The sequence below is a fragment of the Thamnophis elegans genome, chromosome 3 (genome assembly GCF_009769535.1).
Source record: "Thamnophis elegans isolate rThaEle1 chromosome 3, rThaEle1.pri, whole genome shotgun sequence".
In the NCBI taxonomy this organism is placed as follows: domain Eukaryota; kingdom Metazoa; phylum Chordata; class Lepidosauria; order Squamata; family Colubridae; genus Thamnophis; species Thamnophis elegans.
In genome coordinates, this window is record NC_045543.1 from 126550400 (window position 1) to 126566942 (window position 16543).

The 16543-nt window shown below is 39.4% G+C and overlaps 2 protein-coding genes across 2 annotated transcripts in view; one reads left to right on the top strand and one right to left on the bottom strand.

The window, feature by feature from the left end:
* Positions 1 to 304: 304 nt before the first annotated feature.
* On the bottom strand, positions 305 to 10334 carry C3H5orf51 (chromosome 3 C5orf51 homolog). The gene is made up of 6 exons (XM_032214576.1): positions 10197 to 10334; positions 7148 to 7254; positions 3892 to 4038; positions 3109 to 3240; positions 1407 to 1521; positions 305 to 636 (listed from the first exon to the last, which is right to left on the bottom strand). Exons 1-6 carry the CDS (start codon positions 10288 to 10290, stop codon positions 371 to 373), a joined length of 861 nt encoding a protein of 286 aa, XP_032070467.1. The 5' UTR covers positions 10291 to 10334; the 3' UTR covers positions 305 to 370.
* A 4857-nt stretch (positions 10335 to 15191) lies between these two features.
* Positions 15192 to 16543, top strand: part of OXCT1 (3-oxoacid CoA-transferase 1) — an 80893-nt gene continuing 79541 nt past the window's right edge. Inside the window, exon 1 of the mRNA XM_032214461.1 lies at positions 15192 to 15776. Within this exon, the coding sequence (XP_032070352.1) occupies positions 15666 to 15776 (111 nt within the window). The 5' untranslated portion in view covers positions 15192 to 15665. The remainder of the gene's footprint in view (positions 15777 to 16543) is intronic.

Genomic DNA, 16543 nt, shown 5'->3' on the forward strand with positions numbered 1-16543 from the left:
GACACTGCTTTAAGCAAACCTTTTCTGCCCAAATTAGGCAGAAAATTGCAGCACAAGTATTTGGCATTTTTCCCAACCCTCATAATTATTTCAGGAACTCCTGGGAATACAAAAAGAGTAGGCGCTAGGAGGAGCCATGTACAATTCATAACTGCCTCTTACTTAAAATCTATCTCTACCCACTAACCCTTATGAAATTATTCCAGAGTAATTTGTATTACAGATCCAAAAATTTCTGAGTAATTGAAATCAAGAAATGCACATTATTGTTGGCTCATTTTAAAAGATACACACCTATGCTTCATAAATTTATATAATTTTCTTCATTTTAATACTTGTTTTCAGTACATGCACCATTTGCTTATGTGAGTTAGGATGCCAATTGTTTAAAATAATCCAATATGCGCTTTGCATTCTTTGTATCCCAACCATGTGATCTTAAAGGTCCTTCACACACTGTAATATATTTTGTTAACATTTTCTCTCCAATTTCCTGAAAGTCCATGATGATGTTTTCTGAACTGCCGGGCAATTCTCTATGCAGTTCTGTGCCTTGATCTCCACAGTATTTCAGCCCCCAGTAACACATTTCTCCACAGTACATCATTGCCAACAGGTGAGTATCACTAAAAATACCTGCCAGAGGGAAAAGAAAACAACATTTGGAAGGTGTCATTTGCATCAAGCAAACCCTAAGCCTGGTTAGAGTTATTCACCCTCCCTTTCTAGTATCTAAAAAGATAAAAGCCTCCATTACATTATCATAATGAATGTAAAGGTGATATGTAAGAGACTAAAACGTGCATTCTCATACTACAGGTAGTCCTCGAGTTATGACAACAATTGGAGCAGGATCTCCATTACTATATGCAGTCAAAATGCAATGTCATAGTAGTGAGCTGCAGCTGGGAAGACTGCAGCACAGAAATCAACCAGCCTAATTAAATCATGTACACTATATTTCTACAAATTTCTCTCTCCCCCCCTCTTTCCTCAGCTTTCATTCTATATGAGTGTAATTGGCAAAAAAAACCACTTTTTGCACAAAACTGAAAACTTTCATCAAAAACCATGAAGAAAGCTTTACACTAAAGAAAGCTATGACAAGATAATGAGGGGTTTTGGAGTGGGGAAATTAAAGGGTACAGTGAGGGTGGATCTTGAATAAGAAAGGGCATGCATGAAGTAATAATTGTATTAAGCAATAATTATTACAGAATTCCCATGTTCCCGGTTTATTTTACATGGATGATATTAGAGAAAATGAGACCTAAAGCATCTGAAAATAATCTGCAAATAAATGCTTCCAGCTTGCAAGATTTAGCAGATTTCTCTAAAAAGTGCCTTTATTTCAATGTACAGCTGAGAATCCTTTCTAAAAGGAAGTATTAATATGGAACACTTACCTTCATTGACCAATATAGCTGTGCCTGTATCTTGAACTACAAATTCCTCATTTGGGTTGTTGGAACATCTAAAATCAAGCATCTTTATCAAGTAATGGATTCCTTCCTTAAGGAACTGAAGTGAAAAATAAATGGCATTTAAGATAGTGTTTCAATACATAGTCTTCACAACAGAACAATCTTTATGAAACACAGGAACAATTTTCCATGCTATAAAAGTGATATTTACTTTCTCTTTATCATCAGACTAAAAAATAAGACTCTCTGTAAAAAAGCAATGTACTGATGGATGCTATCAATACATAACTAAGCCAATTATTTGTGTCTTACAAGAGGCTAGCTTTTTTTGATACATGTGTCCTGAAATGCTTTCTGTGCTATTTACAGCTGATATCAAATCTTGCTAGATTTTAGCAATAAGGATTTGTTAGATCAGGCTTGAGGTGGAATTTAAGCCACTGACACCATCATTATGTTTGCCACCTTGAATAACTTGTAATAGATGGGATAAAAATCTAATAAAATAAATAATTAAATAAATATGATTTTAACTTTTGTAATTTTATATGACTTTATTTGACATTTTCTGGTACTTTACTTTTACTAAAAAACGAAGCTGTATTCCTCTATAAAGAACTTAAAAGTTCACACCCAAATGCACTTTGTTTACTCTAGAATAAAGTAAAGACAGGAAGCAGTTTCTACTAAGGGAGATCACTGTCTTGAAAAACTAGCACTTTCCTCGACCTGAGCATCCTTCAGATATGTGACCTTTACATTTCTAGAATTCTCTGCAATGAGAGAATGCTGGCTAGAGAAGTCTGGGAGTTGAAATCCATATATTTGCGGAACACACAGTATTTCTGTCATGATCAGGTCTATACTACAAAGCAGATTCTCAATCTTGGACATTCCACATAGGTGGACTTCAACTCCCCAAATTCCCCATCCTGCATAGGGAATTCTGGGAGCTTTGAGCCCACTCATCTTAAAGTGGCCAAAGTTGAGAAACACTGGTTTAAGGGAACGAGAGGAAATTCAATCTATGCTAAGCCATACATTTTGATTCATTGCCTTTTATTTGTACTGGAAAAATATTTATAGAATTGTCAATCTCTCACAGTCCAAATTTCAACTGGCATCAGCAATAGCAATAGCAGTTAGACTTATATACTGCTTCATAGGGCTTTCAGCCCTCTGTAAGTGGTTTACAGAGTCAGCATATCGCCCCCACAGTCTGGGTCCTCATTTCACCCACCTCGGAAGGATGGAAGACTGAGTCAACCTTGAGCTGGTGAGATTAGAACCGCTGAACTGCAGATAACAGTCAGCTGAAATGGCCTGCAGTACTGCACCCTAACCACTGCGCCATCTCGGCTCTTATAGATCTCCCTGGATAATAAGCCCAATTGGGCTTTTGCGTGCATGCACTAAAATAAACCCTCCCTGAAAATAAGCCCTCCCCGAAAATATTGCAACACAGCAACAGCCATGAGGTGACCACGCTCGCTGCCCCCTGCACATCAAAAATAATAAGACCTCCCTGAAAATAAGGCCAAGTGCTTATTTCAGGGGTCAAAAGAAAATAAGACCCTATTTTGGGGGAAGCACAGTAGTTGAACCTGGAACTTATTTTGAAAAATAGGCATTATTCTTGAAGGAAGGGGCAATATTTTTATTGTGATGAAATGGGAAAATGTACCTTTTTAAGTAAGTCAGTCTCCTTCCTCAGCCATTCCTTTCTTCCTTTAACTGTGTGGCAAAACATGTAGATCAAAGCTCCTCTTCTCCAATAAAGGCATTCCAGCAACTCAATTCCAAGTACTTCAAGCGGCTAGAAAAAGATGCCCATCAGTGAAAAAACTTGAGCTTCATATAAAAGGGAAGAACAGATGCTTCAAACATGTAGGTAGAGCAAATTCCTATAAAATAGGGATCAGCATCCTTTCCAAATATCTGGCATTATCATATAATTTCACCTACTAGTAGCATTATATGGTCAAAATATTAATATATATATATTAAAAAGTTAGTATTAGAAATCTAAATATTTAAAAGTTCAATAAGGCCAGCCTCGTGATAGCTTGAAAAAGCTATTCTATTTTTTGGGGGGAGGGGGGGGCATCTTTCACTTTAAAAACTCTTATTATTTGTAAACCAATAAGGCATAAAGTAAGGTGTTATGTGGCACATGGTGCTCACAGGTATTACAACATCAATTCCAAGTATTAAAAACCTGTTTTCTACTTGGTAAAATTTAAAAAGAAGTTAAGTGGCCACACAAAAGCCAATCAGACATTAAGCTAGCTTATACTGATCTAACAGAGAAACACACTGCTGAGTATGATTGCTGTAAATATACAATAAAAAAGTGCAGGAATGAAAGATCGGCAAGTTTTTTGATAATGGAAGGGCTTTATTCAATGTTGATTCTATTCTTGAACAAAAAGTCTATTTGAATGATTATGGCTGACTTAACACTTACTTCTTGGAAAATACCACTTTCATTGACCAGGTTTTCTGGCTCGGAAAGTGCACCAATTAGTTCCTCAACTTTCTGCAGAGAGGATTCTTCTGGAAACTCTTCATCAACAAGTTGGTTTTCTTCAAAATATGTGATATCTAATAGCGCCTTTAAAGAGATAGAGGAGTTTAGGTTTTGTTAGATGCAGCCTGCTTGGACCTTCCTAACTTGGCTAATAAATATGGCTGTATTAAATAAAAGGTGCTGGTGCTCCTAATAAAGGGAACATTTATTTAACTACAGATGGTTTGTCATGTTTGGTAGCTGGGTCAGAACACATATGTGGCCCTGAGCAGACATGTGGACTTCCAACTGTCAGAAATCTCCAGCCAGGGTGAGAAGGAGGAGCCATGTCGCGATGTCACAATGTACGGTTTCGATACTCCAAGACCGCCGTTGACACTTTTGCTGCTGGATGGTCCATTGAGACCTAAACCATCCCGTAGAGATGGTGATCAGGAAGACAAAGCCTTGCTGGTCTCAGGGACATCACAGAGTCCCTGATCGACCCAAGGGAAGTGCTTCAAGCCGGTGGTAAACAGGCAGCCCCCAGGCTGATGAAATTGGGACGCTTCAGAAGGAAGGAAGTGAAAAGAGAAAGTGAGTCCATCTGGTGAGGTATTTTTCTATTTTGCCAAAGACTGCCCAAAGAAATTTTTCTTTAAAGCCAAATTAGATCCTTAAGTAAAAGAGCTGAGCGGCAAAATTAACCCTAATTGGATTGCTGTGGAAAGCTTTTTTTTTCTTTGTAACTATTCTTTGTGGATTGAAGTGCTCGCAACATTTTTCATTTCTCCTCTTAAAGTGAACGGATTGATTTTTTCTTCTTCTGCTTTTTGTTGCTTTATTTTTTGACTTTTGGATTAAAACCTTCCTTCTTATTTTAACAATTCTTCCTATTACTTGTTATTAAATTTCACTAAAAGAAATCAAAAGAACTTTGTTTCCTATAAGCCAGAGATAAATATTAGAAAGTGAAAAGTAGCACACTGCCACTCAGAAGTTAGAGGCTGGGGTTTTTGAAACAATGTATCTCTTTTATTTTCTTCTTTGACTTCACTGACTTTGTAGCTGAAGGGTTTGCAACTTGTTTACAGAAACTGATAAAGAGCCAAGGACATGAATTGTTTTCGCAGGTGACTTTGAGAACTATTTTGGCAGAGGAAAGAAAGGGGAGGGGAACAGAACCCTTCTCCTTTGAAGAGCATAAAAGAACTTGTGTTCAAGTCATTCTAAAATAAAAAAAAATAAAAGAGGCCTGGAAGGCTAGAGTGGCAGTGACTATTAGTTTCTTTTTCTATCTTTCTTCTGTTTTGGAAACATGGATCAATATTCAGATGAGGAAACCTTAAAATTCCAAAATATCTTGGCTGGAATTCAAAATCTATTGGAAGGATATGGGAGAATTGAAAAGAAGTGGAAAGACTAGTCTTCCTCACAGCAAGAGATGATGGGGTTGAGCCTCAAAAATTAAAGGGGAGAATGAAGATATAGAAGATAAAGATAAGACAATAGATGAATTTATTAATGGAGCAAATGTGGGTGAAGGTGGAAAGAAGGGAATATGGAAAAGGGAATTCGACGAATTGGAGCTCTACCCCAGATTCCAGGACACAGAAGAAAAAAAAATAGTAATGATGATGGACTTAAGAAGATAAATTTTTTCAGAAGTAAGATTGACAACCAAAGACAAGCTAATTTTAGTAGCAGCTGGTGGGCAACGAGATTACCTGAGAGATCCTTCAAGCAACAAAGTGCAGAGAGAAGTCTATAAAAACCTTATAAAGGAGATAAAAAGAAGACTGACGCCACAATTGGCAAGAGAGATAAGACTGTTTTGTTACTGGAAAGATACAGGTTGACAATGAAAGTTGATAATAAAAAAATAGTTGATTTTGGTGATTAATAAGTAGGAATTTTATAACTCTTAGATTGTTTTAGATTGTTATCAAATGTTTATTTGCTAACAATTAATTAACTATAATAACAATAATGAAATTATAATGCATACAGCTTAATGATATATACATGTATTGGCAATCTAGTAAAAGAAATTTGGATATAAATTGCAAATTGTGACTTGAGAAAAAGACCTATAAATTTTATTAACAAATTTTTATTTAGATCTTGTTATAAAGGTGTAAGGGGTTTTTTTTGGGGGGGGGGAGGGGATCTGACGAGAGGAGATGGGACATAAATAGTAAATGATTTTTAGCCAATTATAACAAGAACAAAGAAATGTCAATAGACATTGTTTAACAATATATACATGCTATGGTATTGGCAAAAGTAACTTGGATATAAATTCTAAACAGTGAGTTGGGGGAAAAAGCGGGGGGGGAGATTTAGAAACTTTATTAAGTGACTTTTACTTAAAAGATGTTATACAGGTGTAATGTTATTGGAGGATTTTTTGAAATAGCTAATGAATGCCATTATGTGGTTGTGTTTTTAAGTATGAATGATTTGAGGTAAAAGCATGTTCAAATAATTGTAGTCAAATTAGAATTGTGGTACATTGCTAGTAAGATATACAAAGATTTTTGATTTAAAGTTGTAAATCTAATATGAACTATAAGTAATGACTGTGGAAGAAATGCACGAAAGTTATCTGTAACCAATTGACACACTTTCTACAAGATGTAATGGATGATTCTTTTTTGTGTGTTTTTGTTCAATTAAAATAATAAAAAAAAGAAATCTGGGAATTGAAGTCCACATATCTGAAAAGCTGCCAAGTTGGGGATTTAGGTACACAAAGATGCACAACACTTATCAGCTTTTAAAACTTCTATGAGCATTTACCAGTTTTAATAACCTGTTTAAAACAATGATATTTGCAAAATGTGTCATCTATGTAACCACAAGTGAAAAAAATGCACTGACAACAGCTTTAATCAATGATGATCTCAGAATGTATATACAATCCTAAATCATCCAGTTCACTTTCAGTGTTTTAATAACTAGTTCAAAGGTTAGACAGGTTGGAATGGTTTAATAATATTTAAACATACAATCCTGATTTTTATTCCCAGTGTATTAATTTTAGCTCTATTCTAATTCAAAAACAACCGGGAAGATAATTCAATCAATTGGTTCAAAATTCCTTTCATATTTTGTTTTGAATGTCTCCCTAACTTCCATGATCAAGTAAACATGTTTTGATTTCAATGAACCATATCCACAAGCATGATGAAAATTCTTTAATTCATAATACCTGTGTATAAAGTTGTATAAGTCTAGAGTATGTGTAGTTGTCCCCGGATTCTTCCGAAAATTCTGCTAGGTTTTCCAGGGTAGTAGAGGCCTGAATTAAGAAAGCATCTATCGAAAGAAGACATTTGATATTTCAATGAAACAGAGCAAAATTATCTATGCAATAAAAACTCAGCTATATTATTTTTCAAGAGCAAAGCATGATAGCAAAATATTCATATTATCTGAGTCTATACTGAAGGCCAGAAAATACAAGCTCAATGTATGCCTACTTACAAAACAAGCTACTTTAAAATACTGGCGCTTACAAAGTAGCTGTAGGTTACAGTCAGTAAGCTACAAGTTACAATGGCTCTATATTAACTGAAAGAATTAAGAATACACAAATTTCTGGGTATTATTACTGGAAAAATGTAATTAAGAAAAATGACTACGTTCATATCTTGCTTGTGGGGTTTCCAGAGGTAAAGAATAATGAGACCAAAATCACTTTTCCAGTATTATGAGTCAGGCAAGGTCAAATCAGTGAACAGAACTGGAATTGTAATGAATACCAGAAACGAGGCATTCCAGCAATCTGGAACTAAAGCCAATATGGGATGAAGTGAAGCCTGACTTGCCACAGACTCTGGGAGAGAATTACAGTGCCATAAAAATGAGACAATGGAACTAAGTTCCAAGATATTATGAAAAAAAATAACTGAATATTAATAAATGTTTTAAGGAGTGTTCACCATGGAGGTCACTATCTACTCTCATGGGTGAATGGGATTATCATTGTTATGATTATTATTCAAAATATTATTAGTTTAAAAGCAGTAGTTTTCATTTATTAAGGTATTTTCATATAATAAATGTTAGTGGTTGATAAACAATCTGACAATTTCATGAAGAGATAAATGATTTGAAGAGTTTGGGGATAGTGGTTTTAAGCAAATACTTATCAAGCAAAAGATGCAAGTAGAGGGGGTCTTTGGGTAATGACTACTCATTAATTACTGTGGTAATGTGATCATGATTTGCCAGCTTCTCAAAGCTTCTCAAAAGCAAAGTGGGAAGCTGGAGAAAGTCAAAGCTGTGGTCATTTGAGATCCTTGTTTAATATTCACAGTCACTTCATGTCCACATGCTTAGTCACAGAAATTCTGATCCCAATTGCCAGAGTTAAGCAAGAATTATATGTAGGCATATAATAGCTTCAATGTTGCCCCTGTGGTTAGGCTTCTAAAGGAAGTTGGAGTAGCTAGAAGTAGTTGAAGTTATGATTTGACATTTAGGCAGTAGATTTAGTTGGTGAAGCGTAGCAACTGGGTCCTTTTAAACATTGTCTTTTTATAATTCAGAATTATAACTTTATGATCCTATATTTTCTTTTCACTTGATTATAAATACATTCTGTTTCCTGGGTATAAAAGTCTTGCCCATAGATTCCAATACATGTTTGACCTGCTTTTACAAAGTCATCATAAAGTGTTTGAGGCTGAAGTACTCAAGGGCCTGCTATGGTAGACTAAACAAACCACATCTTAAAAAGGGAGAAAAAAACTTGTAAGTCACAAAGGGAATAGAACAGGAGTTCCTTCTTACAGAGTTTTCTCCCCCAGTGGCTGCTCAGCCAAACTGCAGGGCTGTCAAATCACAGAGCTGCTGAACACACAACAGTGTATACCAAAGTACACATTGCTTTACAATATTTGTTGTTTTGTCATTCAAAATATCCAGTTTCTGTGGTTTGCAAAACAGGATCTATAGCTACGTATGTCATACAAGACCAAGTCATTCCAAATCATTCAGTAAACTACAGGTTTACTGTTTACTGCTTGACTTATGACTGCAACTGAGCTCAACATTTATGTTGTTACGCCCCATTTTAGGACCTTTTTTACCAATTGTTAAGTGAATCATTGCAGCTGTTAAGTTAGTAACACGGTTGTTAAGTGAATCTGGCTTCCCCATTGACTTTGCTTGTGAGAAGGTAGCAAAAGACGATCACATGACCCTGGGACACTGCAACAGTCATAAATATAAACTAGTTGCCAAGCATCCACATTTTGATCATGTGATCACTGGGAATGCTGTAATGGTTTTAAATGTGAAAAACCTGTCATAAGTCACTTTTTTCAGTGTTGGTGTAACTAAATTGTTGCAAGTTGATTACCTATATGCTTTAAGTATATGATCTGTAGATAATATCATCATTATCATTCCTTGGAGTTCTGCTTAATCCCAGCTGAATGCAAGAATGTATCTTTATAGTTTTCTTGTAGTCTGTAAGTCGAAGACTACCTGTACAGTAATAGGGTGGTTCAGTGGTTAAGACTTGTCGATCAGAAGGGTTGGCAGTTCGAATCCCTAGCACCGTGTAACAGAGTGAGCTCCCGTTCCTTGTCCCAGCTTCTGCCCTAGCAGTTCGAAAGGATGTAAAAATGCAAGTATAAAAAAATAGGAACCACCTTTGGTGGGAAGGTAACAGCATTCCGTGCGCCTTTGGCGTTTAGTCATGCCGGTCACATGACTACAGAGACGTCTTCGGCTCTTCGGTTTTGAAACGGAGATGAGCACTGCCCCCTAGAGTCGGGAACGACTAGCACGTATGTGCAAGGGGAACCTTTACCTTTATTTGTACAATTAAGCACACAAAGGCTTATCCCAATGTACGAACCAGGCTTTTGAAGGGAGAAAACTATTCTTCCAAGAGGGCACTTGGGCATGTCCTGGTTATGGGGTTTCCAAGAGGTAAACAATGATAACAATAAAGACCATACTGGAAAAGTGATTTTGGTGTGACCCCGTCGAGATTCAATTTTCTAATCACGCCACGGCAATTAATCTGCTCCAGAAACGGACTCCCCATCCGACCCATTCAAAGAAAGCACCTCGTGAAGAAAACACGCTCTTCCACCCTCCGTATCCAGCCCTGCTCTACTCCAAGGGGAAAAACAGACCACGGGATGCGAAGGTCTGGCGTGCCGTAGAAGCGGCCAGCCACTTTGCGGCAACAAGGAGAGCCATATCGGGGCAGATCCGGGAGCCGCGCCGTCCCTTCTTACCGCCAAACTCTCCGCCTTCTCGCCAACGGTTCAGCCTCTCCGTTAACTCGGCGAGCCGCCGCTGCAGGAGACCGGCAAAGGGAGCTTCGGCCATAGGGAAAAAACGGGGCCGGGCTTAGCTTCAGTTACACGCATCACGTGACTCGCCTTCCGAGCCGCAGCCACGTGATCCCCACCCTCTATCACGTGGGAGGCTCGCGCCCAAGGTTTCTCTTGTTAAAGTTGGGCGACGCGACGTGTTTTTTTTTTTTTTAAGAGGAGGCTTTGGTTGCTAGAGATAGGAAACCTGTAGAGGTGCTCCTTACTCTCGTAAAGCCAAGACAAGTCATGTGTTCAAAAGCATCCATAGAGGTCGGTGGAGCAAAAGCAGTTTTGTTCAGAAATTTCACGCGCAGGGATCGATCTCTAAACACGGAGACACTTTACCTCTCCTTTATGGAAGAAAAAAGGGAAAATTGCCTTTGAAATGGTTTCTATTTCTCATTTTAAAATCAGAATGGCACAATAATGAGATTGTTTGTTTGTTTATTGGATTTATGTTTGTTTATTGGATTTAGATTGTGTAAGAAGCGGTCCCCCCCTCCCTTTCAAAAGCATGTTTTTATACTTTTTAATGTAGATCGTTTTCGGATTTTGTTCCTAAATCAAACTTCCACAGAGGTCAATCAAATAACATTTCTGAATGATTGCAAGTCTTGCATGTGCACCCCCACGGTGGAATTGGAACAAAAGTCCCTGCTTCTTCAAGGCTATTTATGTTTCAATGAGTTCACTTAACTTTTCTTCTTAAGAAAAAAATGTATAAAATTGTAGTCTCAGTGGAAGTAGGGAAAGGATGATTGCTGGGAGTCATTTTGAATAGAGAATTTGATGATGAGAGTTTAAATAAGTCCCAGGATTCCCAGGAACCATTTAACACAGAATTATAATAATGTATAATCATGCTAGTGTAACAGTTAAGGAAAGTCTTGACACTGGCTTAGCATGTGCTTTATCTCAGCATTTTTTTTTTTTACTAATAAAATAACTGGGTGAGAGTTTTGAATTTTTTTGCAGTTATTTGACCTCAGCTGAGAATAACACTGAAGTACACTGTAGGATAGAGGGACAAGGTGGCTCAGCGGCTAAGATGCTGATCTTGTTGATCAGAAAGGTCGGCAGTTCGAATCCCTAGCGCCACTTAAAGGAGTGAGCTCCAGTTACTTGTCCCAGCTTCTGCCAACCTAGCAATTCGAAAGCATGTAAAAATGCAAGTAGAAAAATAGGAAACCACCTTTGGTGCGCTTTTGGCATTTAGTCATGATGGCCACATGGCCATGGAGACATATTCAGACAGCGCTGGCTCTTTGGCTCTTTGTCTTTGAAACGGACATGAGCACCACCCCCTAGAGTCGGGAACGACTAGCACATATGTGCAAGTGGAACCTTTACCTTTACTTTGTAGGATTATTCTAAACTGTTATCTCAGCCTCTGCTTGCTCTTGGCTTAATTTACAGTAGTTTGCACAGGCAAAGGGGAGAGCAAATTCTGAGTTGACTGCAAACAGGCCTATTTGGAGGTCAAAAAAGTTAAAATGTGGCTTGAGTCAGATGATGACTTTTAACATGGTATGTGATAGTAGATCCATTACGGTCCAGTCTTTCAAAGACTAGAAAAGTGTTTTCCTGGATAGTACAGGTACTTCTTGGCCTATGTCTGCAATTGGGATCAGATTTCTGGTTCTAAGTCATTGCAGTTGTAAGTTGAAGCACCCACATGACGAGTCATTTTACGACATTTTTTGCAGCAGTTAAGAAATGTCATAAGTGTGAAGCTATTCTTTTAAATCAGCCCTGTCAAACTGGCAGCCCGCAAGATGTACCATATATCACATGCAGGCCACATCCATCCCAGCTCCACAAAGGCAAAAACATCACAATCCAGCCCATGATTTAAATCTTCCAGAAGCCAATATAAAACATCGCAAATTGTGGTGATATTGTTACAGGATGCTGCAACTTACCATAAAGGTGAACCAGTTCTCAATGCACCTGAAATGTAGTCACATCATTGTGTGTGTGTGTATTTGTATCCATGTATGTATATGCACATGTGTGAATGCACATGTGTATACTATGGCCAGAAATGCTTTCCTAAAAGCACTAGTGTAAAACACCCTTCTGGCCCCATTGCAATTTTGTATGGTCATTAAGCCAACCAGACATAAGTCGAAGACTGACAGCGAAATTAAAAATGACCTATTGGTAAAACTAATAAAAGTTTGCTTAATCCAGAGTACCTCTGATTAAAGTTATCATTTGTTCAATAGATTATAGAATCTATCATTCTTGTTGAATTATACAGCTGATGAAAGAATTAATGTTTTCATTAGGGAGATTCACAGAAATACATTTATTATTTTAGAGAGTCCAATACTGTCAAAGATCTCCCTTAACTCACTCTATAGTGGATCTGGGAAGCTGTGGAATAATCCTAGTGTTTCTTTTTAAATTAGGGTTGTGCACATTTAAAAAAATGCCTCAGGTCTCCTCTGAACACAATTATGTCGTCACTGCTATTCATTAAAGCTGCCCAAGCCTGAAAAATGCCACAACTTTAAGTTGGACCTGCGTGTAGTATGTTTAGTAACTGGCAGGCTTACAGTATTAAAATGCTCAAATCCACCAAATATATCCCAGAGTGTCCAGGGATAAATAAATAATAACTCTACTTACCAATATCAAAAGGAAATAAAACAGTTCTTTTATCCACCTGACCCAAACACTGGAGTTTGACAAAAATAATGGATGCAAAGTATCTCTTGAGTTTATAATTATTTCACTATAATTTGTTAAAGTTCAAACAAATCAACACATTTGTTTGTAGAAGAAAACGTGATGGAGAATGCTGATTTTTATAGAGAAGAAACTATCAAGCAAGCAGAGCCAGCAAATAATAGAGGACATCTGGGTTGCAAAAATCTACATGACCATTAGATGGCAGCAAAGAGATATAGAAACAAGCTTTTGCTGCCATCTGCTGCTTGGATTTTCAATGCCCTTATGTGACAGCTCTAATAAAGAGCCAGCAGGATTAAAGCCGGTGTAATGTAGACTTGAATTTAAAGCCCTGGTTTCAAGCTGTGATTTTAAGAGTTCTACTAGGACCAGGTGATCTTTTACTGCCTTTCTATGTTTGGCTACAGTTCTGTTTTCTCCCCAGATGTTGCCATGTAGATCCGCTTCCTCCTCAGACATGCTGCTAAAAACCACTTATGGCCTATAGCTTGCTTTCCCACGGTCCCACGGTGCCGTGCTCTTTAGGGAGGCAAGGACAGAATGAGGGCAGACAAAGCTGACCAGAGATCAGAGCGAAGGAAGTGTGCTTGAAATGCCAATAAGTGCCTCTCTGATTCCACCTACCTCTGGCCACTAAATTTCAGTGCCACTGTAACTAGTAGCAAAATGCAACAGATTTTACCCATGTTGTGGTTATTCTTGGATGCTCTCAGATTAAGTGAAAACTGGGTTAACATCAGTACAGCTACATATGACTTAAAAGGGCTGGAGAATGAAATGAAGAAGAAAATAAGGGGATTTTACAGGAAAAAATGTTAGCCTAGGTAACGGTTGCACCATGGCTAGGTGCAAATAATGGGGAACCCAGAGCGGGATGTAGCCCATTAAATGGCTCGTGTGATCTGCTGTCACCAGGGTGGGAGTGGGTGGGGTGATTTTGTTATATTGTACTAATTTATTTGATTCTTTTTTTTAGCTTTTATTGTTTTAAATGTGGTTTTATATTTTGTAAGCCGCCTTGAGTCGCTATGGGCGAATAGGCAGCAATATAAATTAGATGGATGGATAAATAGATAGATAGGTAAGGAAAACCTTAACAAGAAAATCCAAGTTTATAAAATTATGCATGGAAAAATTTAAGGGATAGGACAAATGTTCTATGCACATTTGCAGCCTTTCCTGGATCAGAATTCCCTGCTCTCAGTTGTTCAGTGCCTAGTCATCGGACAACTGGACTATTGTAATGCACTCCACACGAGAAGGCAGAGAGCAGATTGTGGGCAGGCAGGCAGGCTGGTAACATATATTTTTCTGGGAATCTCTTCTTTACTGTTCAGACTGTGGTATGGAACAGAAGCACAGGTCACTACATCAGTGGTGACTGGAGAAGAGAAAAGATTGGCTTGAGGATATAATAAAGGCAGGGAGATATTTTTGGGCTGGGAGAGACAGAAAAGGAAGGCAATAGTGGGAAATGCATGAGGAATTGCTGAGAGGCAAAGAACATGAATCTTTACTTCACACACAATTCCACCCACACTAATGTGTTTCACCCCTTTGGATTTCATCCCTCTGTGAGGGAGATGGGTGGTTTCTAAATACATAAAATACAAATTTGCACCATCTGATATCCAAAGCAAAGAAGAACATTCCCAGTTTCTGCCAAATTGCAGCCAACTCAAGGTATCTGGGCTTGAATGTAATGATTTATTATAGACTCTAAACAACTATCTTCTCTGATAAAGGAGAATATTTGTAGCTCAGCATTGAAATAAGGGAACCTTGGTGCTCTCAGATCTTGGTTGTTTTCTTGCAGGCATTTCATTACTCCAACTAGGTAACACGACCAAGGACCCCTCAACTATTTTCTCTTTTGTGTAGAAACCTAGCAACATCAGAAAAGGCAGAAAATAAACATGAAGCCAGTTTAGCCTGTTTCTCCACCTTTAACAGGGGTTTCAGTTGGAGAAAAGGGTTTCATACCCTTCACAGGGTATGAAACCAAAATGGCAGTTTTTAAATAGCAAACTTACAATTCAAAAGGGATAAACTACCAGGCTTAATGGGAAAGTGGGCAAGTTTTAAAGTTTAAGATTCACTTTTTTAAAATATTTATGTGTGAATTCTACTTCTAACCCCAACTCCATTCATTTCAGTGGTTTTTAGTCTCAGTCACTGCTCTGCAGTCTGAAACATGTCTTTGTTTACTCTCACTGCAAAAATGTAAACATGGTTACTTCCAAGTGATCTGCCCCATTTTTTCTTACCCTATCTAAGATAGCTAAGAAACAAACTTTCTGGGCTGTCTGTACTAGTTTCCAATGTATTATTTCCTGGGAGTAAGCTCCATTCAGCACAACCAGGTTTACTTACTTTACTGTAAATCCCTCCATCTCTGGCCTGGAGAATTTCTCCTCTAATGATTCGTTCAACTCCCTATTAACCACGGGCCCTTCTCGTGCAGTTTTGGAAAGGGTTAAAGGAAAACGTCAGGGCCGAGCCCCTAACCCTCCCCAGCCTCTACGGAGATCTCCAGCGCAGCTTTTGCCAGCTGGGCGCGGTTTCTTTCCAGCAGCATCGCACAAAGGGGGTTGGGCATCCGCTGCCGCCTTCTCTTCAAGGCCGCCGCCGCCGCCACCGCCGCTCGCCCAGCTCCTTCCTCCTCGCTCTGCACGCCGCACAAGCCCGAAGATGGCGGCTCACCATCTCCTCGCCCGCTTGCACCGCTGCTTCTTGCCCGCCGCTTCCCGATGGGGATCAGGGCACAGGACGGTGCCACTGGCTCTCGGGGCGCAAGCGAAGGTAAAGCGGACACGTCGGGAGGTTTGGGTCCCCCGCAGTGTGTGTGTGTGTGGGGACCTTACGGGCTTGCAGCGGCGTTTTGCTTTTGGCCGAACATGACCCGCTGTTGGTAGATTCGGGCATCCTTCGCCAGGTTCACGGCAAAGTGGGGCCGGGTGGCTTCTCCCGGATTGGCCGAGGGCGCGCGCGGGAGCGCAGCCATCCCTTTGGAGATCCTTTTTCTCTAACCGGTCTCTTTAAGAGCACACTTGATCCGCAGCAATTGGCGGGGGGTCAAGTCCAGCTCCGCGCCAGGAAGAACCTGAGCCTGGTCTGGCGGGGTCAAGCCGCTCTCGCAGGCAGAAGAGCCGGTCGGACGGCTTACAGTCGCGTCTCGCCCTCCTCGCGTTTCTTTGCGCCCTTCTTGGCTGTGACGCGGATTCCCACGACAACTAGTTGGGCCTGTTTCTTTGGCTCCCACCAGGATCGGGTCTAACTCCGGGGCTCTTTCCATGCAATGAAAATATTTCACCCCAGCCGGGGCAGGAAAGGTGACCTCCGATCTGCTGCGGAATGAATGACGCGCCTGCATCCTTTCTTCTGTCGCCTGGCTGGAGAGGTCAGCGCATTACGGGCGGCGCGTCCTTGGACGTGGCTGCAGAAAAGGGACTGTGCGCCGACCTGACCTTGAAGGAAGAGGAACAGGGGTTTTTCAGCTCTGCTTCCGCAACTAGGGGCTTCATTTACTTAAAACGGAAGAAGGGAGATCCAGTGGTGGGCCAGATCGA

What these genes read in the sequence shown, in the direction of transcription:
- C3H5orf51 (XM_032214576.1), bottom strand. Translation starts at nt 10,290, where the DNA reads ATGGCCGAAGCTCCCTTTGCCGGTCTCCTGCAGCGGCGGCTCGCCGAG. An exon ending in AAAGTGGTATTTTCCAAGAA is followed by an intron (nt 3,241 to 3,891) that starts GTAAGTGTTAAG and finishes ATCTTTTTCTAG; the next exon opens with CCGCTTGAAGTACTTGGAAT. An exon ending in AGCTATATTGGTCAATGAAG is followed by an intron (nt 637 to 1,406) that starts GTAAGTGTTCCA and finishes TCCCTCTGGCAG; the next exon opens with GTATTTTTAGTGATACTCAC.